Source organism: Mauremys reevesii, linkage group 22 (assembly GCF_016161935.1).
Source record: "Mauremys reevesii isolate NIE-2019 linkage group 22, ASM1616193v1, whole genome shotgun sequence".
Classification (NCBI taxonomy): Eukaryota; Metazoa; Chordata; order Testudines; family Geoemydidae; genus Mauremys; species Mauremys reevesii.
Window position 1 is genome coordinate 18,999,378 of NC_052644.1, and position 27,902 is coordinate 19,027,279.

At 63.7% G+C, this 27,902-nt stretch overlaps 4 protein-coding genes across 4 annotated transcripts; all 4 read left to right on the plus strand.

Annotated features, from left to right (window-relative positions):
- The first annotated feature begins 2,463 nt into the window (after positions 1-2,463).
- LOC120388445 lies at positions 2,464-9,345 on the plus strand. Its single transcript, XM_039510265.1, has 7 exons — positions 2,464-2,496; positions 2,906-2,975; positions 3,592-3,819; positions 4,158-4,493; positions 4,871-4,999; positions 8,138-8,368; positions 8,822-9,345. Exons 1-7 carry the CDS (start codon positions 2,464-2,466, stop codon positions 9,343-9,345), a joined length of 1,551 nt encoding a protein of 516 aa, XP_039366199.1.
- A 152-nt stretch (positions 9,346-9,497) lies between these two features.
- Positions 9,498-13,418, plus strand: LOC120388446 (basic proline-rich protein-like). Its single transcript, XM_039510266.1, has 4 exons — positions 9,498-9,585; positions 10,371-11,885; positions 12,422-12,556; positions 13,405-13,418. The coding sequence occupies exons 1-4, from the start codon at positions 9,498-9,500 to the stop codon at positions 13,416-13,418; spliced, it is 1,752 nt and encodes a 583-aa protein (XP_039366200.1).
- A 4,052-nt stretch (positions 13,419-17,470) lies between these two features.
- On the plus strand, positions 17,471-25,701 carry LOC120388447 (protein FAM83E-like). The gene is made up of 6 exons (XM_039510267.1): positions 17,471-18,019; positions 18,550-18,717; positions 18,986-19,110; positions 23,111-23,189; positions 23,245-23,415; positions 25,462-25,701. The coding sequence occupies exons 1-6, from the start codon at positions 17,579-17,581 to the stop codon at positions 25,699-25,701; spliced, it is 1,224 nt and encodes a 407-aa protein (XP_039366201.1). The 5' UTR covers positions 17,471-17,578.
- Positions 19,968-21,179, plus strand: LOC120388732 (sperm acrosome membrane-associated protein 4-like). Its single transcript, XM_039510765.1, has one exon. It carries the CDS (start codon positions 20,759-20,761, stop codon positions 21,122-21,124), a length of 366 nt encoding a protein of 121 aa, XP_039366699.1. The 5' UTR covers positions 19,968-20,758; the 3' UTR covers positions 21,125-21,179.
- Positions 25,702-27,902: the final 2,201 nt, after the last annotated feature.

Below are 27,902 nucleotides of genomic sequence, written 5' to 3' on the forward strand. Positions count from 1 at the left end.
AATGGATGGAGGGAGCCTGCGGCCAGGATACAGGGGGTGGCTGGGGGGACACACTGGCAGCGGACTGTGAGCTGTGGGGGGCAGCATGTGGGGTGCTCTCCTGGGCCCTGCCCCCGCTCTGGGGATGCCCGAGGACTCAGGCCCGGGGGCTGCCGAACGGCCCCTCGCCCCAGGGCCGGGTGCACACGCAGAGGGTGCCCCATGGCGGGGCGGGGGGGGCTCTCAGCTGGCGCAGGCTCTCACAGCCCCCCTCTCCCCCCCGTCTCGTGGCAGGCTTGGCCGAGGTCTCGGCCTGGGTGCGGGACGTGCTGGGCCGGTTCCCGCTGGGGCTGAAGGTGGGGAAGCTGAAGGAGGCGCTGCGGGGCGAGCGCGGGCTGGACCTGGAGGAGCTGAGCCGTCAGCGGGGCTGCGGGGACGCCCTGCGCCTGCTCCGGGCTCTGCCCCACGTCTGGCTGCGGGACCCGGACAAGGGCGACGCCTGCCTGGCCCGGCTGGACGCGGGTAGGTGGGCAAGAGGCTGGGGGGGGGTGCCAGGCAGCTGGGTCCGTGGAGGGTGGGGGAGGACGTGGCTGTGGGGGCCCTGGTCCGTGTGGGAAGGGGTGTCGTACTCGAAGTCCTGCACAGGAGCTTTTCGGGGGGATATGCCAAAGCGCCACTTTTTTTGTTAACACATCTTATAAATAAACACTGTGTCACATGCATATGATATATATATATATATATATATATATATATATATATATATATAATTGCACACGCACGCATGCGCGTGCACACACACACACAAAATATCTTGTTGTTGTTACCAATGAGTTGCTCCCCTTAACTGCACTGGCCAGGTGAGTTAGATGGGGGAGGGGGTGGAGCCGAACTTCTGTCGATCCGGATTGATGCTCCCATGTTGACAAGACGAGACCCGGGGGGGGGGTCCTCTGCAAGACCCCTCCCACTTATAGCAGCTCCCCTCTCATGCAAATCTGCACCAGAGGCAAAGTCTGTGTCTGTGTCAGTCGGTCATCTAAAAAAAGAACGAGGCGCACTTGTCCGACGAAGTGGGTATTCACCCACGAAAGCTCATGCTCCAATACGTCTGTTCGTCTATAAGGTGCCACAGGACTCTTTGCTGCTTTCACAGATCCAGACTAACACGGCTCCCCCTCTGACACTTGAGTACTTGTCGCACATAGTTGGGGACGGGGGGATAGCTCAGTGGTTTGAGCATTGGGCTGCTAAACCCAGGGTTGTGAGTTCAATCCTTGAGGGGGCTGTTTGGGAATCGGGAGCTAAATAAATTTAAAAAAAAAAAAAAAAAAAGTTGGGGATTGGTCCTGCCTTGAGCAGGGGGTTGGACTAGATGTCCTCGTCACAGACTCACAGATTGTGCCCACTCTTGGCCCCGTGGGGGGTGCTCCTTCTAGTGCGACAGCCCTTCTCGGGGGTCCACTCTCTCCCAGGGTCAGGCCCCTCCACCTCCTGGAGCTGCAGCTCTCTGAGCCTTAGCACGTCTGTTTCTCGCCTCAGGGAGTCCACTTGCTCTGGACCCCCCGGGCCTCAGCCCCTGAAGGCGTTGATGCCCAGCTGTGACTCCTGAGCTGGCTCTCCATCCTCCAGGCCATCGGCCGGGGTCCCGAGTCCCTCTCCAGTCCTCTGTACCAACAAACTCCCTCACCTCGTTAAACCAGTAACACCCAGGGACACTGAGTCCCACCCGCTGTGAATGCAACCCCCTGGGAAACACAGAAAAACCAAGAAAAACCCCCACTTCGTCACAATCCTCCTGAGGTCCCTTCCAACTCTGATATTCTATGATAAGCTTTCATGGGCTAAACCCCACTTCATTGGATGTGTGTAGTGGAAAATACAGTAAGAAGATCTATGTCATCTGTGGTGCCTCCTTCTCGGTGTTGTCTTAATGCTTCCACGTTTATTTCAAAGGGGGGTGTTTTCAAAGGAAGGTGCTGGCTCCTAACTCCCAAGGCCCTCAGTATGTCTGATCTTCTTTAACGAGCCCCCTTGACAAGTTTTATTGTTCTTGGATCTGGCTTCCATCCCCTCTCCAAGGGTTGCAGCTGTCTGGAGGTGCTGCCTTCCACCCCTTCCTCAGTCACACCTCGTTCATTCAACAGGGCAATTGATTAAAAGGTGGCAGATCTTCATAGAATCATAGAATATCAGGGTTGGAAGGGACCTCAGGAGGTATCTAGTCCAACCCCCTGCTCAAGGGAGTATCTTATTCTACTCCTAAGGAAAAGACACTTGTTTCCTACCTGAACTACCCCCAGGGGCTATAACATTATACCAAGGCTCAGTACAAAGTTTCTGTATAAGGATTTGGTACAAAGTTCCCATATCAAAGTTGTATGAAAACAGGTTATATCTGGAAAGATGTAGTACAAGGTTATATGAAGAGGCACAATACAGAGCCGTATGAAGATGATGAAAACAATACACAGTTATGCAAGGATGCTTAATACAGAGATTTATCTACGGGGCAGGGTACAGCTGGGCATGTGCCCAGGGAGTGGGGGTTCCTGGTGGGGGGCGTGTTGCAGGGCACAACAGAGATATTGGGGTGGAGGGAGGCATGGGTGGGCCTGCTGCAGGTAGGGGGCGGTGCTCATTGGTGGGGGCTGGGGGAGGGGAGCGGGAGGTGCCCGGTGTGGGAAGCTGTGGGGGAGGAGGATGTGTCTGGTGAGGGGAGCTGGGGGAGAGGGGGACGTGCCCGGAGGGGAGAGCTGGCCAGGGAGGGGGATTTGCCCAGTGGCAGGAGCTGGCGGGGGGGGGGTGAACTTGTCTTTTTCACTCCCACTGAGCTGCTGGTGTTTCTTCTCCCCTCATTTAGGTGAGGCTGTGATGCCTCCTGCCCCGCAGCCCCCCCCCAGACCCTGCTCCCCCATCGGCCCAGCAGAGCAGCAGCCCCCCGCCCGATGCCCCTGCCGACGGGGGGCCGACGGGAGCCCCGGGGGAGACGCCTGGTGAGCAGCTCAGGCGGCTTCGCAGTGAGGCCGCTGTGTGTGGGGCGTGAGCCTGGGCGGGGAGGCCTCAGCCTGCCAGGCTCCCAACGCCCCCATCGCCCCATAGCCTGAGCTCCCGTCTGCCCCCCGGGGAAGGGCTCTGTGGGGCTTTGCGCCTGGTCTCTTTCCCTCGCCCATCTCTGGGGGGGGGAGGGGCTATGGGGCAGGGCATGTTGGAATGAGATGGCTGGGGGGGGGTCTGTTGGCAGGGGCTGGAGATGGGGGAGCAGATTGGGATGGGGGGCTGTGTGTGGGCTGGGGATGGAGCAGGTTGGTGCGCTGGGGGCTGGGGATGGAGGGAGCAGTTTGGGGGTTGGGGGCTGTGGATGGAGGAGCCTGCGGCCAGGATACAGGGGTGGGTGGGGACACACTGGCAGCGGACTGTGAGCTGTGGGGGCAGCATGTGGGCGCTCGGCAGCCCCTGCCCCCGCTCTGGGGATGCCCGAGGACTCAGGCCCGGGGGCTGCTGAACAGCCCCAGGGCCGGGTGCACACGCAGAGGGTGCCCCATGGCGGGGTGGGGGGGCTCTCAGCTGGCGCGGGCTCTCACAGCCCCCCACCCCCCCGTCTCGTGGCAGGCTTGGCCGAGGTCTCGGCCTGGGTGCGGGACGTGCTGGGCCGGTTCCCGCTGGGGCTGAAGGTGGGGAAGCTGAAGGAGGCGCTGCGGGGCGAGCGCGGGCTGGACCTGGACGAGCTGAGCCGTCAGCGGGGCTGCGGGGACGCCCTGCGCCTGCTCCGGGCTCTGCCCCACGTCTGGCTGCGGGACCCGGAGAAGGGCGACGCCTGCCTGGCCCGGCTGGACGCGGGTAGGTGGGCAAGCGGCCGGGGGGCGGGTGCCGGGCAGCTGGGCCTATGGCGGGGGATGCAGCTGGGGCCCTGCCCGGTGTGGCAGGCGGGGGAGGACACAGCTGCGAGGGGCTGTGCTTGGGGGGCGGGGGGGGCACGGCTGGGCATGTGCCCGGGGGTGGAGGTTCCTGGGGTGGGGTTGCAGGGCACGGCTGGGGTTAGGGGCTGTGAGGGGGCCATGCCAGGCTGAGGGATGCGTGGGGGGGCCTGTGCCCGCTGGCCGGAGGTGGACCCGTGGGGGGCCTCGTGTTCTCACTCCGTTGAGGGTCTTTTTTGTTTCTTTTCCCCTCTTCCTCAGATGCTGCTGTCAATGCCCCTGCCCCCTCCCACTCCCAGCCTGCTGAGGCGGGGGGGCCGCGCGCCGTGGGCCCAGCGAGGCGGACGCAGGCCCAGCGTCGGGGGGCAAAGCCCGGCGCCATGGAGACGTTGATCCGGGGCGTCCTGGCCCCCTACCCCTCTGGCATCCGGGTGAAGAACCTGCAGAAGCTGCTGGCGGGGAAGCATGGAGCCGACCTGGAGGCTTTCAGCCAGGCCAGTGGCTACGGGGGCGTGGTCCCCTTCCTGTGGGACGTCCCGGGACTCACGCTCCGGGGCGCAGAGAAGGGCAACAACTGCATCGTCCAGCTCCAGAGAGGTAGGGAGTGCGGCCCAGAGCGAGGCTCAGAACCCAGGAGTCCTGGCTCCCAGCCCCCCCTGCTGTAGCCCCCACTCCTCTCTCCGAGCTGGGGGTAGAACCCAGGAGTCCTGGCTCCCAGCCCCTCCTGATCTAACCATTGGACCTCACTCTCCTCCCCGAGCTGGGGATAGAACCCAGGAGTCCTGCCTCCCAGCCTCCACCCCACTAAAGGCCAAAGGGCATCAAAATGTGACGCCAACCTGGGACCCTGACTCGCTCCGCTCTGCCCTGTCGCCCCTTTGTCCGTCCCCCAATCGACCCCTGGCAGGCCGGGGCGGGGGCTGGCATGTCGGGGTTTGGGGTGGCCAGTGAAGGCCCCATTCTGCCTTCTCCAGGGTCCCCGCATCCCCACGCAGCTTCCTGTCCTGGGGAAGCAGCTGCCGGCATCCCCCCGAAGCCAGGGGCGGCCGACAGCTGGGACGCCGGGGACCAGGACCCAGAGCCTGCCGCTGCGCTGGAGAGAGGTAGGGCGGCCAGATAGCAAATGTGAAAAATCAGGAAACTTTTGGAGGATAAAACCCCTAAGATTGGGATGTCTGGGCACCCTAGAGAGAAGTGAGGGGGCTGTGCTGGGCCGGGGCGGGGGGAGTAGCCCATAGGGCTGCGTTGCCTTTGTTATGTTCACCTGTAACCTACAGGCCCATATCCCATAGACAAACGGCCCCACACTTGCCTCTATCCTGCCGTGGCAGGAACAGGGAAGTGGTAACCGCAAAACCCGTTGGAGCCAGGGGTGACTGGTGCGGTGATGAATTAAAATGCCATCAGCCCGGTCCCTCCCCTCCCCTCCCCTCGCCAGATTTCACGGGGCAGGTCTGATTTCACGGTCCATGACCCGTGAAGTTTTTCACGGCTGTGACTACGGTAGGGCCCCACCTATCGGATAAGTGCACCCGACGAGAAGGGTGAGGAGGTTAGATTTGGGCACGGAAGGCCAAGCTCTCGAATGAATCCTAGAACTGGCAGGGCCCTCGAGAGGTCGTCTAGTCCAGTTCCCGGCACTCATGGCAGGACTAAGTATTATCTAGACCATCCGTGACAGGTGTTTTCCAACCTGCTGCCAAGGCCAGTTCCCCACTCTGGCACTTCAGGTGCAGAAAGTGGGGGCCGGCAAGGATTCAAAAAATTCACACTGGCCGCTCCAGGCTTGTATTAAACTCCCAAGGTTACAGCTTCTCTCTGACCGTGGCTGGGTAGCTGCTGCCACCACCCAAATGCAAAACCCCTTGAATCCCAGAGAGGCGCGCTTGGGAATTCCTCCCCGTGGGAGCCCTTTCACCCCCCCCCTTCCTCCCTCAAGCCCTTTCACCCCCCCCTCCGGGGACGAGCTGAGGAAGAAAACAAGGGAAATCAGCTCTTGCCACCAGCTCATTAAACAACAGGCGCACAGAGCTCTTAGGATACAAAAATCCAGTTCTGTTCTTAAAGAAGGTAAAATTTTATTAAAAACAAAAAGAAAAACAAAATACATCTGGGAACTCAGGCTAGTGCTAGATGTAAAAAAAAACCCTTACAAAATTTAAACATCCTTCTTGAGGTCTAGCTTAACGGTTACAAGCAAAACAAAACACATTTGGGTTTAGCACAGAGCCAATCAAAAATAAAAGAAATAACCCTAATCGCGTCTTCCTAGACGTTCCCGAATTTACTTACCTTTCTGGGGTTTCAGACAAGCTGTCTTCAAGGATGAGCTGATGGTTTTTCATACCTGGTTTAAAGCGTCTCACAGCATAACTGCTCCCCCGTTCCCCTCTTTCCCGGAGAAACACGACGCAGACAAAGGGAAGTTGGCTCTTTTGGTCAGGTGCCCACTGCTTTCCTTTTACCGGCCGGCTTGTTAACGCTTTACAGGAAACGTAGGTAGAGAACAACCACCGAGAGGGATTCCACAGCCAACCGGCTGGCTGGGTGTCCACAAAGAGGAACTACCCGTCCCCGCTCTCATTTATCACACCTGCTCTGAAAAACTTCCAATGATGCAGATTCCACAACCTCCCTGGGCGATTTATTCCGGCGCTTAATCACCCTGACAGGAAGTTTTTCCTAATGTCCAACCTAAACCGCCCTTGCTGCAATGTAAGCCCATTGCTTCTTGTCCTCTCCTCAGGGGTTAACGAGAATTTTCTCCCTCCTCTTTGTAACAACCTGTTATGGACTTGAAAACTTAGCACGGCTTCTCTCAGTTTTCTCTTCTCCAGGCTAAACAAACCTGGTTTGTTTTTTTCAATCTTCCCTCCTAGCTCATGTTTTCTAGACCTGAATCATTTTGGTCGCTCCTCGTTTTGGACTTTCTCCAGTTTGTCCACATCTTTCCTGAAATGTGGCGCCCAGAACTGGACACAATACTCCAGTTGAGGCCTTGTCATTGCAGAGTAGAGCGGAAGGATTATTTCTCGTCTCTTGCTGACGACCCTCCTGGTAATACAGCCAAGAATGGTCGCTTTTTTGCAGCAGCGTTACACTGTTGACTCATTTAGCTTGTGATCCACTCTGAGCCCCAGATCCCTTTCCTCCATACTCCTTCCTAGGCAGTCGTTCCCCGTGTTGTACGTGTGCAACTGATCGGCCCTTCCTACGTGGAGCGTTTTGCATGGGTCCTTATTGAATTTCATCCTGTTGACTTGAGACCGTTTCTCCCGTTTGTCCAGATCATTTTGAATTTTAATCCTGTCCCCCAAAGCGCTCGCAACCTCTCGAAGGGTTATTCATGGTAGCGCTCGGGCCCTGTAATAGCCCCCTCCACACGGTGGTTGGCCCTAGCTAGCCGTCCCTTGAGCCTTCTTCTCGATTGTTATCTGCTGTCCCTTTGGAGCGTTGAGGAACCTGGACCATCAGACCTTTGTCTCTGCCCACCAGGCCCTGGAGGAAGGGTGGGAGCATGCAGATTTAGGAGGAGGTTCTCCAGGTATCTCTGGTAGTGTGTTGTTCCTATCTCGTTACGAGCTTTTCTGGCTTTATTGCTGATCTTGTTCAAAATCGCCGTGGCTTTGCTTTGTCCCTGGTGCGAGGGTCCTTGCCAGACGCCCCGAGGTTCCCGCCACGACTTCAAACTCCTTGGTAGTAGCCTGATTCTGGGACAAGAACCTTATTCCCGCTGGATCAATTGGCCATCGGTGCGAGTATTGTTAACGGTGAATAGGATCGGGCGACGCGCCCCGCCCGGGTGTGTACGACAGGCCAAACCGATCACCCCGGATCCTGGGGTTGGGGGGTGCGGATCCGAATGGGCCAGAATCCAGGGAATAGCTAGAGGCCAGTGAACAGGTGTGTAGGGGCTGCCCCCTAGTGGAGGGTAGGGGAATTGTAGCCTTTGTGTTGGAAGAAGTGGGGCATAGCTGGTTTCCTCCCCTCTCCACCCCCCAACCTAGGACGTGGGAAACTCAGATTCATCCCTTCCCCTGGAGCCAGCCAGTCCCTGCCCTGGGGCTGGATGGGAGCCGGCGCCCCCTAGAGGGGAGAGGCCCCACGCCCCATTCCCTGCCCTTCTGAGCCAGCCAGTCCCTGCCCTGGCGCTGGATGGGAGCTGGTGCCCCCCAGAGGGGAAAAGGCCCCATTCCCCACCCCTGACCTTGCCGATCTTTCTTCCCTCGGCCTCTGTGCAGGTGCGACTGAGGTCCTGACGCTGCTCAGGTGCCTGCTCCGCCAGTACAAGTCTGGCCTGCGGCTGCAGAAGGTGGAGGAGTTGATGCTGGAGAGACATGGGCTGGATCTGAAGCGGTTTGTGAGCTCCCGGGGCAAGGAGGACGTGCTCGGATACCTGCAGAGGCACCTGCCCGCGCTGAAGTACAGGCAGACGGAGAAGGGAGACAAGTGTATCGTCTGGCTGGGGACAGGTACGGTGGGGAGGACGAACAGGACAATAAATCCCACTCAGAGCCGGGGAGAGAACCCAAGAGTCCTGGCTCCCAGCACCTGCTCAAACCACTAGGCCCCATTCCCCTCCCAGAACTGGGGTGAGAACCCAAGAGTCCTGGCTCCCCCTGGACCGGGTCAGAACTCCATTCCACAGGCCAAAGCCCTGCCCCCAGCTCTCCATGGAGCCATTGGGGGTAGCTGAGACCTGGCTTCCTTATTGTCTGACTCTCCGGCTGTGGGGCAGGCTGTGGGGGTGTCTCCCCCCCGCAACTCACCCATGGCATAAACCCGCCTTTGCTCTCGTGCATTGTGGGAAAAGTCCAGGTTGGTCCGGAGCGGGATACAGGCAGAGTGGTAACTGCAGTGCATGCTGGGGGATGCCATGTGCCTGTTACCCACCCTGACGGCGCTCCCCTCCCCCCCCCCCCCAGGGCAGAAGAAAGGCTTTGGATCTTTGCCCCCTGGCAGTGCCCGCCCCTTGCCCGGCTCCAAGAGGTGCCTCCTCCCAACGAATGCTGCAGAGCGCCCGCCCCCGCCCGCCACCGACTGCCTCAACCGCCGGCTGCCCAGTGCCACCACCAACCAGCCTCTGCTTCCCAGCCTGCCCTCGGGCCGGGAGCCCTTCCGTGCCCCCGCCGTCCTGGGCAAGCTGGGAAAGTCCCCAGGGGCCAACCCCCGCCTCCCAGCCTGGTTACTGAGCCCACCCCGGCCCACCGGCGCCTGCTCAGGCCTGCGAACAGAGGAGGGGACCCAGGAGTCCGGGGCCAGGCCTGCCAGCGCCCCCTTGGTTCTGCGAGCAGAGGAAAGGACCCAGGAGTCCGGGGCCAGGCCTGCCAGCGCCCCCTTGGTTCTGCGAGCAGAGGAAAGGACCCAGAAGTCCGGGCCAGGCCTGCCAGCGCCCCTTGGTTCTGCGAACAGAGGAGGGGACCCAGGAGTCCGGGGCCCAGCCCCCTGAGGACCTGAGGGAGCTGAAGCGGAAGGTGGGGGCCATCCTGGCCGGGCACCCCGAGGGCATGTCCCTCTTCCAGTTCCGTGCCGCGTACAGCGCCGCCCACCAGCACCCGCTGCCCTGGGCCGCACGGCCTCCACCAAGCAGCGGCTGGCGAGATGCCCGACGTGGTGAGGATGCAGGGCTGCGGGGTGCAGATGCTGCTGCTGCCAGTGGACCCCGACGAACCCCCCGGGGCAGAGCCTGGTACGTAACGGGGGGACGGGAGGGCAGCTGCCTTGCATGGGGTGGGGGGGATATTGAGGGGCTGGGTCTCCCCCAAGGGGTGTGTGATGGGGCGGGGTCAGGCTGGGCCCCGAACCATCGGCCACTCTGTTGTGGGTATAGGAACGGCGCCCAGAGCCACGGGCCCGCCCAGCCTCAGGCCAGAGGGTCCCGTTGTGACTGGCTCAGCCAGTCCTCCTCCTTCCCAGCTCTCCCTGTGGCGGGACGTCTCCCACCATGTCCTGCTGGGCCCGCTTGCTGTGCGGCCCACCCCGGAGCAGCCCGGACCTTCCCAGAATGCACTGGGGCATAATGCACAGCGGGGCGGGCCGTTTCCCAGCATGCATCGCTGGTGCTGCGCTGCATTCCACTGGCTGAGGCACGCTGGGCATTTCCCAGAATGCACTGGGGCATAATGCACAGCGGGGTGGGATATTTCCCAGCATGCATCGCTAGTGCTGTGCTGCATCCCACTGGTCGAGGCATGCTGGGTATTTCCCAGAATGCACTGGGGCAGGCAGCGCATCGAGGGCAGGGACGGGACTCTGTCGCCCCCTGCTGGTCGGTCCGGCTCAGAGGATAAAACCCTCCAACCGCTGCCGGCTGAGGGAGCTCCCCCACCAGCCCAAGCAGCGTCTAGCGCTGAGCTTGGCAGACCCAAACCCCGCGGGCAGGGGCAAGGGCAGGGGCAGGGGCAGGGGAGCGGCTCAGCTGTGGGGGTGGCACCGGGCTCTGTCAGTGGGATTGAACTGGGTTTGTTGTTCAAGGTCTTGCCCTGTGGATCCCACAAGAAGCTGCTGCCCTGGTTGGAGACCCCGACGACCCAGCTGAGCCCCCACCTGGCCCTGCTGTTCCTGACCCAGCTGGGGACCCCCACGTTCAAGCCAAGCTCTGTTCCACTCTGGCCGAGATCCCCCCAGCTCCCGCCCTGGCTGGGGACCCCGACACCCCAGCTGAGCCCCCTCCCTTCCCTGCAGCTCCCGCCCTGGCTGGGGACCCCGACACCCCAGCTGAGCCCCCTCCCTTCCCTGCAGCTCCCGCCCTGGCTGGGGACCCCGACACCCCAGCTGAGCCCCCTCCCTTCCCTGCAGCTCCCGCCCCAGCTGGGGACCCCGACACCCCAGCTGAGCCCCCTCCCACCCTGGCCGAGATCCCTCTAGTCCTCACAGCTCCCGCCCCGGCTGGGGACCCCGACACTCCAGCTGAGCCCCCTCCCTTCCCCCCAGCTCCTGCCCTGACTGGGGACCCTGACACCCCATCTGAGCCCCCTCCCACCCTGGCTGAGATCCCTCTAATCCTCACAGCTCCTGCCCCGGCTGGGGACCCCGACACCCCAGCTGAGCCCCCTCCCTTCCCTGCAGCTCCCGCCCCAGCTGGGGACCCCGACACCCCAGCTGAGCCCCCTCCCACCCTGCCCGAGATCCTTCCAGTCCTCACAGCTCCTGACCCAGCTGGGGACCCCAGAGTCCCAGTCAAGCCCCCTCCCACTTTCGTGGCTCCGAGATGGGGGCCGAGCCCCCAGGCCCTGCAGCGCCCAGAGGCCGCCGGACCTGAACCCAGCTGGGAGTTACCTGTCTTGGTGCCCAGTGCCCCCGTGGTTCTCCCGGCATCGGGGCTGGGCAGCAGCTCGTGGTTCCGGCTTGGGGCGGAGCCCCCCCCCGCCCTGGGTGATCCCGGTGCTGCTGCTCGCCCAGTTGTGTACCCTCCCCCCCAGGAGGTCCCCCCGGCCCCCTCTGCAGCCCCAGAGCCGCCCTCCCTGCGCCCAGCGGCACCGGGGCCACCCCAGGCCCGGCTCAAGCGGGTCCAGTTGGTGCCTCCCTTCCAAGACCACCCCGGGGCTGGGGATGCCCCTCGGGCACAGCCGGTCCCTAGAGCCCTGGGTCCGAATCAGGGCACGTCAGCGGCCGTGGGATCCCCTGTGGGCCCGATCCCTGCAGCTCCATCCACGGGCCAGGCCGTCTCCCCTGCTAAGCAGCTCCCAGGGGTGGCCCCGGCTCCCCTCCCTCCTCCAGATGCTAGTGGCTTAGTGACCCCCGAGCGGGGCTGGCCAGACGCCGGGCGCCCTGGCTCGGGTGGAGATATCGGCTCTCCTGTTGACCCCTTGCTGCGCTGCCGTCCGGCTCAGCCAGTCCTCTGCAGGGGACCCAGCCGGGCCCATGGGCCGAGATCCCCTCTGCCCACTCGCCGCCACGCCACACCGACACCTGCGTTCTCCTATAGCCACCGCTGGCAACTCGGGCTGATGGCTCTGGGGTGGAGCAGGTCGGCCTGTGGCCAACTCGGTACAACGCCCGGGGCTTTGCGGAGCTCTGCAGGCGAGGTCGGGATATCTCCAGCAGGGGGCACTGGGGCATTTCACACCCCCCACCCCAGGCCCCCTGGGCGTTGGGGCTTTTCTCCCCCCCAGGACTTGATCTCTTTATCTAGTGGCCTTGAAAATGTTGGCTTACAACTTTAAAGAAGTGGCCACTGACTATTTTGCGGGGGGAGGTGGCTTAATTTGAGGACTCCCAACGCCAGAGCTGCCCTGAGACACCCCCCCCCCCCCACCACCACCGCCGAATCGTGAGTGCTCGGTGCTTCTGGAAACCAGTCGTGGCTTTTCAACCGAACGTTGCCCCAAACTGGTGGCCACTTGCCGAAATCGGTGGCCAGCCACCAACGTCTCAGGGAGAGCGGCCTGCGCCCCGCGTGCAGCATTGACATTTTAGCCATTAAATTTTCTAACAAACGTCAGCCAAAGCTCCCGTGTGGTTTGGTTTCGCCGGCGTCTCACCAAGTCGCTGGCGCCTGGAACTCTTCCGTTGCCGCGGCTTAGCCCGGCCTCCGCCTTTGTTCCGGCAACCGAATTCCTTCTGCAGCGCCAGCGGGGGAGCGCGGGGGCGTCGCTTTGCCGCTCCGTGCCTCGGTTTCCCCACGCTGCAGGATGGAATTAATGAGTGCGACCTGCTGGGTAAGATGCACTGATTGGTTTGGCGTGTACCGGTGAAAAGCGCTTCCCAAGCTGGGGGGAGGGGGGAGCGTTTCCAGAATCTCCATTGTGGGGAGGTTTTGCAAAATCTCCCACAATGCACTGGAGGGGCAGTGTGAAGGGGAATCAATTGTCCAGCCCCCTCGCCCCCCAGGGGCCATGCTCGAGGCAGAGTGTCCACCCCCCGCCCGCCCTCCATCAGCCCCCCCGCCCCCGGAGCCAACGACAGCATCTGCCCCCCCCCCCAACACAGGAATATTGGTGCTTACTGCCCCCCCCCATCCCTGGGGCATCTGACCCATGCTGCTCCTCCCAGAGCATCTCAGCCTCCTGCCCCCAAATCCCCCCCCATGGGCTCAGCTTCATTTAGCCATAGGCTATTCCAGGCCCAGCCCATTGCTTGTGTGTGGGAGGAGCCAAACTGGGAGGGGGGCTTGAAGTGCCCCCTAGCCTCCCCCATGAGGTGGACAGGCCGGGGGGGGAGTCTATCTCATCCAGCTCCCCCCCCCGGAAGAGTCAGAGCTGGGGGGTGTTTTCCCACCAACCGTCTCTGCTAAGTGGGGCAGCTCTGGCTGGGGGGGGTCTGAAGATCTGGGGGGGGAAGGGGAGGCAGTGCCCCTCCCCCATGGTCATGGGGCAGGTTCAGGAGCTGGGAGTCCGAGGGGGGCAGCAGGACTGTGTGTGGGGGGGTGTGGATGAGGGTTTGGGCGGGGCAGATGGGGAGGAAGCTGGGGCGGGGCTCTTTCCTCTGTAGCCATTGCCCCCCCCCAACAGTCAGCCATTTTTGCTGTGGGCAGCATGGCCTCAGATTTCCACCGTCCCCCTTTTAGGGAGCGGGTTCTAGAGAGACCCCCTCCGTCGCCCCTTCTTGGCCTGGGCGGTTAGGTGTCAGGCGGGGTCCTTGGGTTGTTTCACTGGGGAACAGAATCATGTGTTTTCCCCCCGGCGCCGTCCCGTTTGCTTGCGAGGAAGGCGGGACGAATCCTGTTTCCCTGGGCACAGTGGGACCAACCAACCAACCGTGGGCAGATGGCTCCTTCCTCACAATGTCAAGTCCACCTTCCCCGTGGGTTCTGGGCCCACCAGAAGCTCATTTTCTGCTCTCTCTCGCCGCTTGCTAAACCAGCCCATAGCCCCCGGTTACTTATTGCTGCCTTGGGCGGTGGCTTCTTTTGTTTACAGTATCGCAGTGTAAACATGGCATTTAATTGCTCCTTCTCTATAGGTCAAAGCCCGGCTTCATAGCGTCTAAGCCCAGATGGGACCATTGGGATCACCTAGCCCGACGCAGGCCGTAGGGTTGCCCTGAACTAACTCCTGTGTGAACTAGAGCAGATCTTTTAGGGAAAGGGCCTGTCTTGGTTTTAAAATGGCCACCCATGGGTCATTCCAGTGGTTAATTCCCCTCCCTAGGAACAATTCACACCTTCTTCCCAGTCGGGATGGGTTTGGCTTCAACGTCCAGCCATGGGGAGGGGGGCTGAGGGTGAGTTTGGGGGCAGGGGGCCGGGCAGGCTTGGAGGAGGGGACCAGGCTGCACAGGGGCAGGCTCAGGGAGGGGCTTGAAGGTGAGTTGGGGGCAGGCTTGGGGGCAGGGGCCAGGCAGGCTCGGAGGGCCAGGCTGCACAGGGGGCAGGCTCAGGGGAGGGGGCTCGAGGGTGAGTTTGGGGAGCAGGCTCGGAGGGGGCGGGCCGCACAGGGGCAGGCTCAGGGGCAGGCTCAGGGAGGGGCTCGAGGATGAGTTGGGGGCAGGCTCGAGAGGGGTCCGGCAGGCTCGGAGGGGGCCGGGCTGCACAGGGGCAGGCTATGGGGAGGGGCTCGAGGTGAGTTTGGGGGCAGGCTCGGAGGGGGCTGCACAGGGCCAGGCTCAGGAAGGGGGCTCGAGGGTGAGTTTGGGGAGCAGGCTCGGGGCAGGCTCGGAGGGCCGGGCCGCACAGGGGCAGGCTCAGGGAGGGCTCGAGGTGAGTTTGGGGAAGGCTCGGAGGGGCCGGGCTGCACAGGGGGCAGGCTATGGGGAGGGGGCTCGAGGGTGAGTTTGGGGGGGCAGGCTCGGGGGCAGGGCCGGCTCGGAGGGGAGGCCGGGCTGCACAGGGGGCAGGCTACGGGAGGGGCTCTGAGGTGAGTTTGGGGGCAGGCTCGGGGGCAGGGGGCCGGGCAGGCTCGGAGGCGGGGGCGGGCTGCACAGGGCCAGGCTCAGGAAGGGGGCCTGAGGGTGAGTTTGGGGAGCAGGCTCGGGGGCAGGCTCGGAGGGGGCCGGGCCGCACAGGGGCAGGCTCAGGAGGGGCCTGAGGGTGAGTTTGGGGGCAGGCTCGGAGGGGGCCGGGCTGCACAGGGGCAGGCTATGGGGAGGGGCCTGAGGTGAGTTTGGGGGCAGGCTCGGGGCAGGGCAGGCTCGGAGGGGGCCGGGCTGCACAGGGGCAGGCTCAGGAGGGGCTGGAGGGTGAGTTGGGGGGGGTAGGATCGGAGGAGTGGGGCCGGGCTGCACAGGGAGCAGGCTCAGGGGAGGGGGCTTGAGGGTGAGTTGGGGGGGGTCGCATCGGAGGAGTGGGACCGGGCTGCACAGGGAGCAGGCTCAGGGGAGGGGGCTCGAGGGTGAGTTGGGGGGGCAGGCTCGAGGGTTGCAGGATCCCAGGGCAGCCCAACCGGTCCGGCAGGTTTGCATTATCTTGGCGCTGGGGCCCAGGGATTCTTGGTAACAACCATCCGGCTGCCAGGCCCTGGGCCCAGCCCCTGCCCAGATCCGGGATGCTGCCAGCGGCGGCTCGGTGCCAGGGCTGCCAGGCAGGCGCTGCCCCCTGCCCCAGCGGGATGGGGGATGACGGATCGGTTAGCCCCAGAGCAAACCTCCAGATCCCACGCTCGGGCCCTGAACACCCCCTGCCCCATAGATACACATGGGGGGGCGGTGGTCGGGGCTAGGCCCTGCATCCCTGGCTCTGAGAGGGCAGTGGGGGCTAGTGGTTAGAGCAGGGGGGCTGGGAGCCAGGACTCCTGGGTGCTCCTCCTGGCTCTGGGCGGGGAGTGGGGGCTAGTGGTTAGAGCAGGGGGCTGGGAGCCAGGACTCCTGGGTTCTCCTCCTGGCTCTGGGAGGGAAATGGGGGCTAGTGGTTAGAGCAGGGGGGCTGGGAGCCAGGACTCCTGGGTTCTGACTTTTTCCTGGCCTCCTTTGCACAGCCCTGGAGGACCCCTGCTGCCAACTCAGGTGCCACCACAAGGTGAAGGGGCCCCGGCCTCATTCGTCACCTGGCTGCCCACGGGCAGGGTGAGGGCCCAGCCGCCTTCCCCTTTACCTGGCAGCTCTGTCCCCCCCCCCCCGCCACTTCCAAGGAAGTCCTGGGCCCAGCTCCAAGCTCCGCCTGGGGGGGCGGGGGGCGGGGCCTGCGGAGCCCAGGGGGAGGAGCGCAGCCTGGGGAATCATTAACAGGGACAGGACAGCGCGGGAGGGAGGATATGAACCCGGATCCCTGGGGCAGGTAGGTGTGGGCTGCAGTGGATAGAGCTGGGTGGGCTGGGAATCAGGACTCCTGGGTTCTCTCCCCGAGTCTAGGAGGGGAGTGGGGGCTAGTGGTTAGAGCAGGGGGGCTGGGAGCCAGGACTCCTGGGTTCTCTCTCTGGGTCTAGGAGGGGAGTGGGGGCTAGTGGTTAGAGCAGGGGGGCTGGGAGCCAGGACTCCTGGGTTCTCTCCCCGAGTCTAGGAGAGGAGTGGGGGCTAGTGGTTAGAGCAGGGGGGGCTGGGAGCCAGGACTCCTGGGTTCTCTCTCTGGGGCTAGGAGGGGATTGGGGGTTAGTGGTTAGAGCGGGGGGGCTGGGAGCCAGGACTCCTGGGTTCTCTCCTCGGTTCTTGGCAGGGAATGGGGGCATGGGCCCCATTATGGCTCTTTCTTGCTGCTCTTCCCCGTTCCTCGATTTTATGAGATTAAACCCTGGCGGGGCCGGTTCTGTTTGTTTGCAGGAAATGATGCCCTGGCGATTAGCTTGTTCCTTGTTGGGAGCGTGGGGGGCGGGAAGGGGAGAGTCTATGGTCTATGATAGAACCCCAGCCCCCCGGCTCGAACCACTGGACCCCACTGCCCTCCCAGAGCCAGGGATAGAACCCAGGCGTCCTGGCTCCCAGCCCCCAGCTCTAACCATTGCATCTCATGCCCTGTCCAGCCCTGAGCCCCATAACTCACAGAAATGGAGGTGGGGAACCCAAAACACACCCCTTGAGCCTAATCTTATCGTGCCTTCCGCTGCCGCGCCTGGCCGTGAGCAGGGCGGTGGGGTGTGTCTCTCTTCCCCAAAGCTGGGATCTTGCCCTGAGGCCTTGTCTCCCTCCCTCTAGGGCCTTCGACCGGCGGAGCCCCCCAGGGCAGGAACCCGATTGCCGAGGGCTGGGTCCCGGGGGCACTCACAAGCGCCAGTTGGCCCAGGAGAGGTCCGTGCCAGCTGCCAGCACGACAGAGGCACCCATCTGTTTTAGATCCTCCTCACTGTGGTATCTGGGGAAACTGAGGCACAGAGCCCGGGGCCACAGTGCAGCAGGACCTTGAACCCAGGACTCCTAGCCCAGCCTGACGTCTGCCCCCCAGGCCAGACGGGGGCAGGGTCCAGCTGTGAGGTGCCCCAGGACAGCGACACCCCCTGGTGTGGGGGTGTTTCCCTACAGATGTCGCTACCTCCTAGGACCGCACTGTCAGAGGTGCAGGGTGCTGCGCGTGGGGGCTTGCGGCAAACCGAACGGGGACTAGGTGCCATGCTTTGGACAGGGGATGGGAAGGACTGACGACTGTGAGCTCTGTGTCTGGGCAGCGCCCGGCCCGATGGGGCCCTGATCTCAGTGATTCTGTGTCTGGGCAGCGCCTGGCGCAGAGACAGAGGACTGACCATCTGACCAGGGAGGTTGGCAGAGAGCAGGGTGTTTTGGGGAGGTGTCTGTGTGTGTATCTATTGTGTCTGTAGCTCTGATTGTGTGTGTGTGGGGGAGGGGTGCCCCCAACCCCATCCCCACTCGCCACGGGGCCCATGGCGGCCTCCCAGCTGGACTGCCTGGAGGACGCCCCCGCGGGGACCCCAGTGACTGAATCCAGCCCCGAATTCTTCTACTCGGAGGGGCAGCGGCTGGCTGTGGAGGCGCTGCTGGCCGGAGGGCAGTCGGCCTACGTGCAGCGCCTGGCGCAGGACAGGCTGCGCCCCTTCCTGTCCGACGACGAGCTCCGGCACCTGGCCGAGGCAGCCCGGGACGTCCCAGAGCCAGCGGGGGAGTGCGACGGGGACGCCGACGAGCTCAGCCTCAGCTACTGGCCCGGGTGCTCGGATGAGCCCATCCCCGAGCTGGAGCTGGGCTGGCCCCTGGACGGGAACTGGAAGGGCATCACCCGGGCGGAGGTCTACACGCACCCGCCGGGGGACGGGGCCCCCAAGGTCAAGGAGCTGGTGCGCAGGAAAATTCAGGAGGCTGCCAAGGTAACGGGGAGCCAGGACGCCTGGGTTCCATCCTCCGCTCTGGGAGGGGAGTGGGGTCTAGTGGTTAGAGCAGCGGGGGGCTGGTGGCCAGGACTCCTGGGTTCTCTCCCCAGCTCTGGGAGGGGAGTGGGGTCTAGTGATTAGAGCAGGGGGGCTGGGAGCCAGGACTCCTGGGTTCTCTCCCCAGCTCTGGGAGGGGAGTGGGGTCTAGTGGTTAGAGCAGGGGGGGCTGGGAGCCAGGACTCCTGGGTTCTCTCCCCAGCTCTGGGAGGGGAGTGGGGTCTAGTGGGTTAGAGGGGGGGGCTGGGAGCCAGGACTCCTGGGTTCTCTCCCCAGCTCTGGGAGGGGAGTGGGGTTAGGCCTGTTGTTGGGAGTCGCAGAGGAATGATACCGGGTGCTGGGAGCCCAACCTACCCTGCTCAGCCTCCCCCTCTGCCCCCCCCAAGCCGGCCGGTCTCTGCCCTGGGGCTGGATGGGAGCCGGCGCCCCCTAGAGGGGATGTGTGCAGCTCTTTGCGGGGTGTTTCCCAGGTGGTTGCCATCGTGATGGACGTCTTCACGGACCCCGACATCCTGCTGGACCTGCACGAGGCCGGCATGCAGCGCGGGGTCCCCGTCTACCTGATCCTGGGGGAGCAGCACCTGGCCGCCTTCCTCAGCATGGCAGAGGGCGCCTGCCTCAACGTGCGCTACATGGAGGTGAGGCCTGGCCCCCTGCAGCCAGCGCCCCCTAGTGCTGCCCTGGGGCAACGGGAGAAGCCCCGACTGCCAGGGGAGGGCGCCCCCTGCTGGGAAGGGACTGCAAAGGGGCAAAGCGCGGGCGGGACGTGCTCCGTGGCTGGGATACAGAGATCTGGGGCGTCTGGCTACGCTCAGGGACCCCAATCCCCTCTGGCTTTGGTTATCTGCCCTGGGGGTGGGGATCCCCCACCTCCTGATTTTGTGCCTCCTCCCCTGCCCCCACCAGAACCTGCGGGTCCGGGTCATTGCGGGCTGCACCTTCTGGAGCCGACAGCGCAAACAGGTCACTGGGACCCTGAAGGAGAAATTCCTGCTGATCGACGGGGACACGGTGATAACGGGGAGCTACAGGTGAGAGGGGGGGCATCGGGGATGAATGGGAGGGGAGAGCACCCCCGGCTGGGCCCCCCGCTCCCTGCAGCACTGGGGTGGGGGTTCCTTTAGCATCTCCCATCTTCTCCCAGCCCAGAGGAGCCTTCTCCACGCCAGCTGAGGGGTCCCCGTATAACCCGGAGGGGCCGCATCTCAGCGCCGGGCCTTGGTCTCTGCAATTGGGTGGGGGAGTTGTGTGATGGGGACGGACCCGGCCGGTTGGGCAGCGAGGCTGAGAACGTACTGAACTCAGTTCACGAGTGGCGAGAAAAGCCCTCGGTTTAAGCAGCGTTGGGATGCGCAGATCATACGGCGGGTGCCAAGAGGCGGGGCAGCGTGGGTGCTGGCGGGTGTGTGTGTTGGGGGTGATATGCCACCCCTTTGTGCTTTGCAGAAGGGAGAGCGCCCCCTGGTGATCCCCCTACTGGGGAGGGGTCAGCACCCCCACACTGCAGTAGGGGAATCCTGCAGAAAAGCGTGGGGAAGGGACCAGACCCCTAGATCCCGTAATGTGTTTGTGACAGTGTTAGGGGCTGAGATGGGGAGAGAACCCAGGAGTCCTGGCTCCCAGCCCCCTCTGCTCTAACCACTAGACCCCACTCCCCTTCCAGAGCTGGGGAGAGAACCCAGGAGTCCTGGCTCCCAGCCCCCTCCGCTCTAACCCCTAGACTCTCTAGCTGCTGAGTCCATCACTCCTCTCTCTGGGCTCCAGACCTCATGGTGACATCGCTCACTGTGACATCACTGCATGGTGATGACATCACTGTGAGATCACCAGGCTCTGGCTGGAATGGGCCAATGAGAATCTTGCTGCCTTATTGTGAGGTCATCGCTGCTGGGCTCCTCATTCTGGGCAAGGGGGCTCGAGGCAGCACTGAGCTCTCTGCAGCGCCCACGGCCGGTAGCCCAGAGCAACCTGGTTAGCGACAGACACGTTCGGAGGGGCTGGGAGTCCGGATCCGCCAGCCAGACCCTGGTTCTGAACTCGAGTCCTGGCGGCTCCCACCTGGTTCTGGAGTGACTGGATCCGAGCAATTGGGATCCAGCTCTTTCCCTGGTTCTGACATCGCTGGAGCCAGGAGATCTGGATCCAGACCTTGGTTCTGACATCCCCGGAGCGGCGCAGATCCAGACCCTGGTTGTGAAGTTGCTGGATCCAGGAGATCTAGATCCAGACCCCGGTTCTGATGTTGCTGGAGCGGCGCGGATCCAGACCCTGGTTCTGAAGTCACTGGAGCAGCCTGGATCCAGACTCTGATTCTGAAGTCACTGGAGAGGCGCGGATCCAGACCCTAGTTCTGAGGTTGCTGGATCCAGGAGATCCAGATCCAGAGCCTGGTTCTGATGTCCCCCGTGCGGGGTGGATCCAGATTCCGGTTCTGAAGTCACTGGAGCAGGAGGGCCAGGACCTGGTTGTAACATCCCTGGAGCAGCCCGGATCCAGACTCCGGTTCTGAAGTCGCTGGAGCAGGAGGGCTGGGACCTGGTTCTGACGTCCCCAGAGCGGCCTGGATCCAGACCCTGGTTCTGAAGTCGCTGGGTCAGGAGGGCTGAGACCTGGTTCTGACGTCCCCAGAGCGGCTTGGATCCGGACCCTGGTTCTGCCCTCTCCGTCTGTGCGATCACCATGCTGCCCCTGCTGGCGCTCTCTCTCCTGCTGGTGCTGCCCGGCGCCAGCCCCAAGGAGTGCTTCTTCTGCGAGGTGACATCCTCCCGCCACTGCCCCAGCACCCGCATGAGCTGCGCCCAGGATGAGGATTGCTTTGTGGGGCACGGGGCCGCCCTGGGCGTCTCCCTCATCCAGACCAAGGGCTGCACCCGGGCCATCCGCTGCGGCAAGGAGCACCCCGTCACCCACATGGGGGTGACCTACAGCCTGGTCACCGTGTGCTGCAAGGGCAGCCTGTGTAACGGGGCCGGCGCCCGCCCGCGAGGGCCCGGCCTGGGTCTGCAGCTGGCGCTGGGCATGGCTGTGCTGCTGCGGGCGCTGTGAGAGACTGGGGGGGTTGCGCGAAGAGGCGTTGGCAGAATAAAGCCCTGGCACAGGGTGACGGCTGGTGTGGTTGTCTCTGCGCCGAGCTGGGGGTCCTGGGGTCCCTGGTCCTGCCGGTTTTGGGGGAGCTGGGTGCCATGGGGCTCTGGGTGAGGAGTCAGCAGGGCTGGCGTGGATTAAACGGGGCGGGGGGGGACAGGACAGCAGGAAGTGAAAACTGGGAATAGGACCCAGGCGTCCGGGCATGAATATAGAGTCATGCAGGAGGGATTAGACACTGGGAATAGGACCCAGGCGTCCGGGCATGAATATAGAGTCATGCAGGAGGGATTGGACACTGGGAATAGGACCCAGGCGTCCGGGGGTGCACACAGAGTCATGGCGGATGGGAATGGGAGTGGAGGGGATGACAACCTGGGAATGGAACCCAGGCGTCCGGGAGTGAATGTAGAGTCATGCAGGAGGGATTGGAAACTGGGAATAGGACCCAGGCGTCCGGGGGTGCATGCAGAGTCATGGGGGCTGGGAAGGGGAGTGGGGGGATGGCAAACTGGGACGGGAACCCAGGCGTCCGGAGATACTTCCACCCCCACCCCATGTCTCATCCATGCCGCGTTGGCTCTTTGGGAGCAGGACCCGTCTTTGCATCGGCACAACGGGAATCGGCCCCAGGATCGGTGCCCACGAACCCCGGGATCCGGGCCCAGTCCCGGGTGGGTCTGCGGCCGTCTGCTTCCCTAAGTGCCCCCTGCCTCCGGCCTCAGTGCGTGGGGACGAGGTGAGCGGTTGCTGCGTCCCACCCCCGAGGGGCTGTGTGGCAGCGCTGGGCAGGGGGTCCCGGGAGACCCAGCCCCGTGCCCGTCCCAGAGGTGGTCGCCCCTGAGCACCGGGCAGCGGGTGCAGCGGGTGCGATGTTGCTGTTCACCCCACCCCCGAGCGGATGCTCTCCTGGGGGGAAGGGGCCGTTTGCTGTAGGGTGGGGGGTTTGGGGGTCCCCCCATTTCCCAGCGTTTAATTGTCCTTACGGACGTTTCCAATGTTGTTGGTTCAGAACGTTTAGTTTTTCTTGTTTTCTCCCTGTCTCCCTGCACCCCACTTGCCCCTCCCCACCCCTGCACCCCACTCACCGCGCCCCCACCCTGCTATCCTCTGGCCCCTCCCCACCCCTGCACCCCACTCACCGCGCCCCACCCTGCTATCCTCTGGCCCCTCCCCACCCCTGCACCCCACTCACCGCGCCCCACCCCGCTATCCTATGGCCCCTCTCCCACCCCTGCACCCCACTCACCGCGCCCCACCCTGCTATCCTATGGCCCCTCTCCCACCCCTGCACCCCACTCACCGCGCCCCACCCCGCTATCCTATGGCCCCTCTCCCACCCCTGCACCCCACTCACCGCGCCCCACCCCGCTATCCTATGGCCCCTCTCCCACCCCTGCACCCCACTCACCGCGCCCCACCCCGCTATCCTATGGCCCCTCTCCCACCCCTGCACCCCACTCACCGCGCCCCACCCTGCTATCCTATGGCCCCTCTCCCACCCCTGCACCCCACTCACCGCGCCCCACCCCGCTATCCTGGCCCCTCTCCCACCCCTGCACCCCACTCACCCCCCCACCCCGCTATCCTATGGCCCCTCCCCACCCCTGCACCCCACTCACCGCGCCCCACCCCGCTATCCTATGGCCCTCTCCCACCCCTGCACCCCACTCACCGTGCCCCACCCCGCTATCCTATGGCCCCTCTCCCACCCCTGCACCCCACTCACCGTGCCCCACCCCGCTATCCTATGGCCCCTCCCCACCCCCCTGCACCCCACTATCCCCTCCCACCCCATGCACCCGCTGTCCTCACTTGCACCTCCCACACTCCGCTATCTCCCATTCACCCCACCCCACCCTCGCTGCTGCACCCCACGCCCTCCCTGCCCTGGCACACCCTCGCCTTCCCCTCGCTCCTGCACCCACTATCCCCACACCCCCGCAGCTTCACGTGGAGCGACGCCCGCCTGAGCCGCCAGCTGGTGACGCTGCTGACGGGCGATCGCCGGGCCTTCGACCGCGAAGTTCCGACCTCTACGCCGCCTCGCCCGCTGGCGCTCGCGCCCCTGCCCCCCCCAGCCCCCGGCCCGCGACGGCCGCCCCAACGGCCAGCCCACCCTACCGCAGCGAGCTGGCCGGGCTGCAGCTGTCCAAGGGCGCCCACGGGTGGCCGAGCGCCGCTTCGTGGCCCCAGCCCGTGGCCAAGAGCCGGGCCGGGAGTGGGAGCTGGTGCGGGTCGTGCGGGCCACGGTGGGCGACGAGCTGCCCGCCCTGCCCGGCGCCTGGGCCCCGAGGCCATAGCGCCCTGAGCGACGTGGACCGGGCGGCCGGCCGGGCCGGCTGGCGGGCGCCGCGGGGCAGAGACCCAGCAAGTCCCTGTGGGACCTGAGCCGCCTCTCCCAGCTCTCGGCTCCAGCGACGGCCCCGAGTCGGGGACGAGGCGAAGGTGAGCGGGCGGGGCCGGGCCAGGAGGGGCTGCGAATCCTAGGGGCATTTGGGGCTTCACTGTGTGTCCTGGGGCAGGGCTGGGGATTTGGGGGCTTCACTGTGTGTCCTGGGGCAGGGCTGGGGATTTGGGGTTCACTCTATATCTCTGGGGGTCAGGGCTGGGGATTAGGGGGCTCTGTGTATCCCGGGGGTGGGGGGGCAGGGCTTTAGGATATGGGAGTCTCCTGGGTATTCTGTGGGGGAAGGCTTAGGATGTGGGGTCCCCTGTGATCCCAGGGGGCAGGGCTGGGGAGTAGAGCCTCTGTATCCTGGGTCGCAGGACTGGAGATTTGGGGTTCACTGTGTATCCTGGGAGCAGGGCTGGGGATTAGAGGGCCCTGTGTATCCTGGGGCAAAGGACTGGGGATTTGGGGGGGGTTCACTGTATATCCCTGGGGGACAGGTCTGGGGATTTGGGGGGTTCACTATATCCTTGGGGGACAGGACTGGGGATTAGGGGGCCCTGTGTATCCTGGGGGGGGGCTTTAGGATATGGGAGTCTCCTGTGCATCCTGGGGGAAGGGCTTAGCAGGTGGTGGCCGCTGTGTATCCAAGGGGGCAGGGCTGGGGACTGGAGCCTCTGTATCCTGGGTCGCAGGACTGGAGATTTGGGGGTTCACTGTGTATCCTGGGGCAGGGCTGGGGATTAGAGGGCCCTGTGTATCCTGGGGCAAAGGACTGGGGATTTGGGGGGGTTTCACTTTATACCCCTGGGGGACAGGGCTGGGGATTTGGGGGGTTCACTATATCCTTGGGGACAGGGCTGGGGACTAGGGGGCCCTGTGTATCCTGGGGGAGGCAGGGCTTTAGGACATGGGAGTCTCCTGTGCATGCTGGGGGAAGGGCTTAGCATGTGGGGGCCCCTGTGTATCCCAGGGGGCAGGTTTGGGATTTGGAGGGACTGTGTATCCCAGGGTGGGGACAGGGTTGGGGCCCCTGTGTATCCCAAGGTGGGGCCTGGGGATCAGGGCCCCTGTGTATCCCAGGGTGGGGGCAGACCTGGGGCCCAGAGCCAGAGATTGCCCCCCCCATTCATCCCAGGCAGGGCTGGGGTTGGGGTGATGTGTCCCCCCCACACCGCCCCCGTATCTCCGCTCCCGGCTGCACCCTGGGCCCTGCCTTAGTGCAACATCTCCTCCACCCTGGGTCAATATTGACCCAGGCGCTGCTCCCGGCTCTGCCCCACAGGGCCTTTGCCTTCCTTGGGCCAGCCGTGGGGCAGAGAGGGAGCAGCGCCGCTCCCCCAGGCCCTGACACCCCCTGAATTCCCAGCTGCATCTCCCCTGCTCCAGTGTCTCCTCCCCTCCTCCTGTCTCTCCTTTCCTCCTTCCCTCCCTCGTTCCCTGGCTCTTTGCCATCCCCCCCTTTCTCCTTTGCTGCCATGGGGGCTGGAGTGGGGGCAGATGGGGGATGGCACTGCAGGATCCGCCCCCCCCGAACCCTCTGTGCTGGGGGACCCTGGGGCGGGGTGAAGAAATGCTGGAGCGGGTTGGGGTTGTGGCAGGGACCCCAGGAAGATCTAGGGGAATTCAGGATGGGGACATACAGGGGAGCAGGGACCCATTGGGTGGGAAGATGGGGTGAGAGGGTGGGGCTGGGCTGGGAGATGGGTTGGAGGGCTTGGGGGGGCGGTGGAGTTTCTGGGACACGGGCAGGAGAGCCCTGAGGGAAGAGGTGTGGGGGTGAGAGAGACTCTGGGGTGGGATGATGGGGGGCAGAGGATGCTGGGCTGTGGGGCAGAGGGCACTGGGGGGGGAGACAGGCAGGGGTGCTCCCAGATGGCACTAACTCTCATCCTCCCCCCACAAGGGCAAGCACAAGTGGGGCCTGCAGGACACGCCAGCCCGGGCGCTGATGAGACGGAGGGGCGCGCCCCCGGCCAGCGAGGAGCCCCGCCAGCCCCCCATCTTCCTGTCGCCCGCCTACATGCCCCCGCCGCAGGGCTACCGGGCCTTGGGCCGGCTGCAGGGGCAGCTCTACCACAGGCCCACGGCCCTGCCCCGTGTCTGGGGGGCCCCCCATGGCTACAGCAGGGACCGTCGCTATTGAATGGGCACCTACCAGTAGCAGCTGGCTGAGGGGTGGGGTTTCAGACATCCCCCCATCTCCCCAGGCTGCCCCCAACTGGGGCAGGCCTGTAGGTTACACCGGAGCCGGTGTGCGAGCAGGAGGGAGTTATCCTGGTGGTGCTGGAGGAACCGGAGCCGGCGTGCGAGCAGGAGGGAGTTATCCTGGTGGTGCTGGAGGAACCAGCGCCGGCATCTGGGCTAAACTGGAATGTTTTCGGCCCAGGGTTTAACTGGGGTTGAAAAGCTGAGGCTGGGAAGTCACTGGAATTAACCCGGCCCTGGGAGCCACGGTACTGGTGTTACTGGGAGGAACTGGTGGGCCTAGAGAGGGCCAGGGCTCAGTGCTTTGCGGGCGGGCGAGTACGGCTTACGCTGGGACACGAAACCGGGAGGTGGAGGATGATTTTGGGCAGCTCAGGGCACAGGGCTGGCAGGCACCAGGCATGTCCCCCGTCCCCGGCACTGATGGAGCTTGGGGGGGGGGGGAAGCTGGGGGGTGGCAGATTAAACTGGCATGACCTGGGAGCGCAGATTTCCTCCCACGCCTCAGGGGTGAACCGGGCTGGGACCTGGCAGCTACGCGGGGTGCTGGAGCATTACTGGGAGGAGGTGGGACAATGGGACTGGCTTTGGGAGAGGGAGCTGGGGACGCCCCTGGGACATTTCCAAGCAGCACCGGTGGCTATACTGGGATTCCAGTGCCACACCAGAGGGCTGGGGAGCAGCGCTCTGAAGGAGCCGGAGCCCAAGCAACTGGGACGAGAACGGGGTTTTAATGGGGTCTAGGGGTTAGAGCAGGATGGGCTGGGAGGCAGGACTCCTGGGTTCTATCCCCCTGCTCAGGGAACGGGGGGTCTGGGAACCCGGGTTCTGTTGCCAGGTTGCACGCTGATGAGGGATGATAATTATGTACAAAACACCAGAACAAATTGTCTTTTCCAGTTGAAAGGGGGAGTTTTGTTTCCTTGCGGCGTTTACCCTCCACCTGCTGGCTTGGGACCCTGGAGCAGGGGCCCCATCAGGGGCTAAAGCCCCAGCTCCTGGAGTCATGAGACCCTTGTTGCATCTCCACCATCAATTAACCAGGCACCTCTGGGTCTTGGGAGAAAGGGGGGTGGGGAGAAGAGGAACGTGACTGGCCCTTGCTGGGGTCTGAGGGAGCTTGAGGCAGGGTGGGGCCTTCACTCCCAGCCCCACTGCTCTGGGCCTCCTGTGGGGCAGAAAGGAAAGAGCCCCTCACATTCCCTCATCAGACAAACTGCAGGGCTGCCAGTGGTAGGTGGGAGGAGACCCCCCTACAGTGGTACCCCCTAGGCCCCTCCCCCCACACCAAGTGGCTCTGGCCCACCTAGGACAGAGACAGGGTGGGAGCTCAGGGACCCTCACCTCTGGGTCAGACTCGCTCCGCCCAGCCTCTCAGCTCCCTCCCGAACTCCCAGCTTGGGGGCAGCACTCCCCCCCACAGGAAGGTCTGCAGGACTTAGGGTCTACAGGGCTGCAGAGAAGAAAAATGGGGAGGTGGGCTCAGGGGACCTCAAAAATAGGACCACAGGCCCCTCCAACAGCCTCCCCACCCCTCCCTCCACCCACTAAGTGCTTCTGGGCTCTTGCCACCTTAGAAGCACCAGCGCTAATGTCTACTTTCCACAGGGTAACAACCTACTACTGCTGCTGCTGGCAGCATGCGCGCCCCTATTTCAGGGCAGGTGGGGGCAGGCTTAGGGCTCCTTGAGAGAAGTGTGGGGCCATGTTTGCTGAGCACCCCCTCCCCCATTTCATGTCAAGTACAGGCAAGTTGTAGGAAGCCCAAAGCCCTGGTACAACTGTCTCCACTTTCATAAGCCCTGGACACCCCCCCCGCGCCTGCCCCTGCCCCCTTGAACACACAACTCGAGCCAGAGGAGGGGGTTTTCCATATTACAGGAAATGGAATGAGTCTGAAGTTGCACCTGGTCTGAAACATTTTTCACATTTTAATTACACAAAAGGGTTTTTTCTTTTTCTTTTCCGAAAAAAGAGGGGGTAAAAACTTGAGGCTCCTGCGTCTGGATTTTTATCATAACCACGTGTTTTGAGGGACCAGCCCCTCGTCTTTTGAGAGCTTCCTTTCAGGTCAAAAATGTTTGGAGCAAAAACGGCAGCCGCTGAGTTCCTTGTTTGACCTCTCGTAAGAAAAAGCTG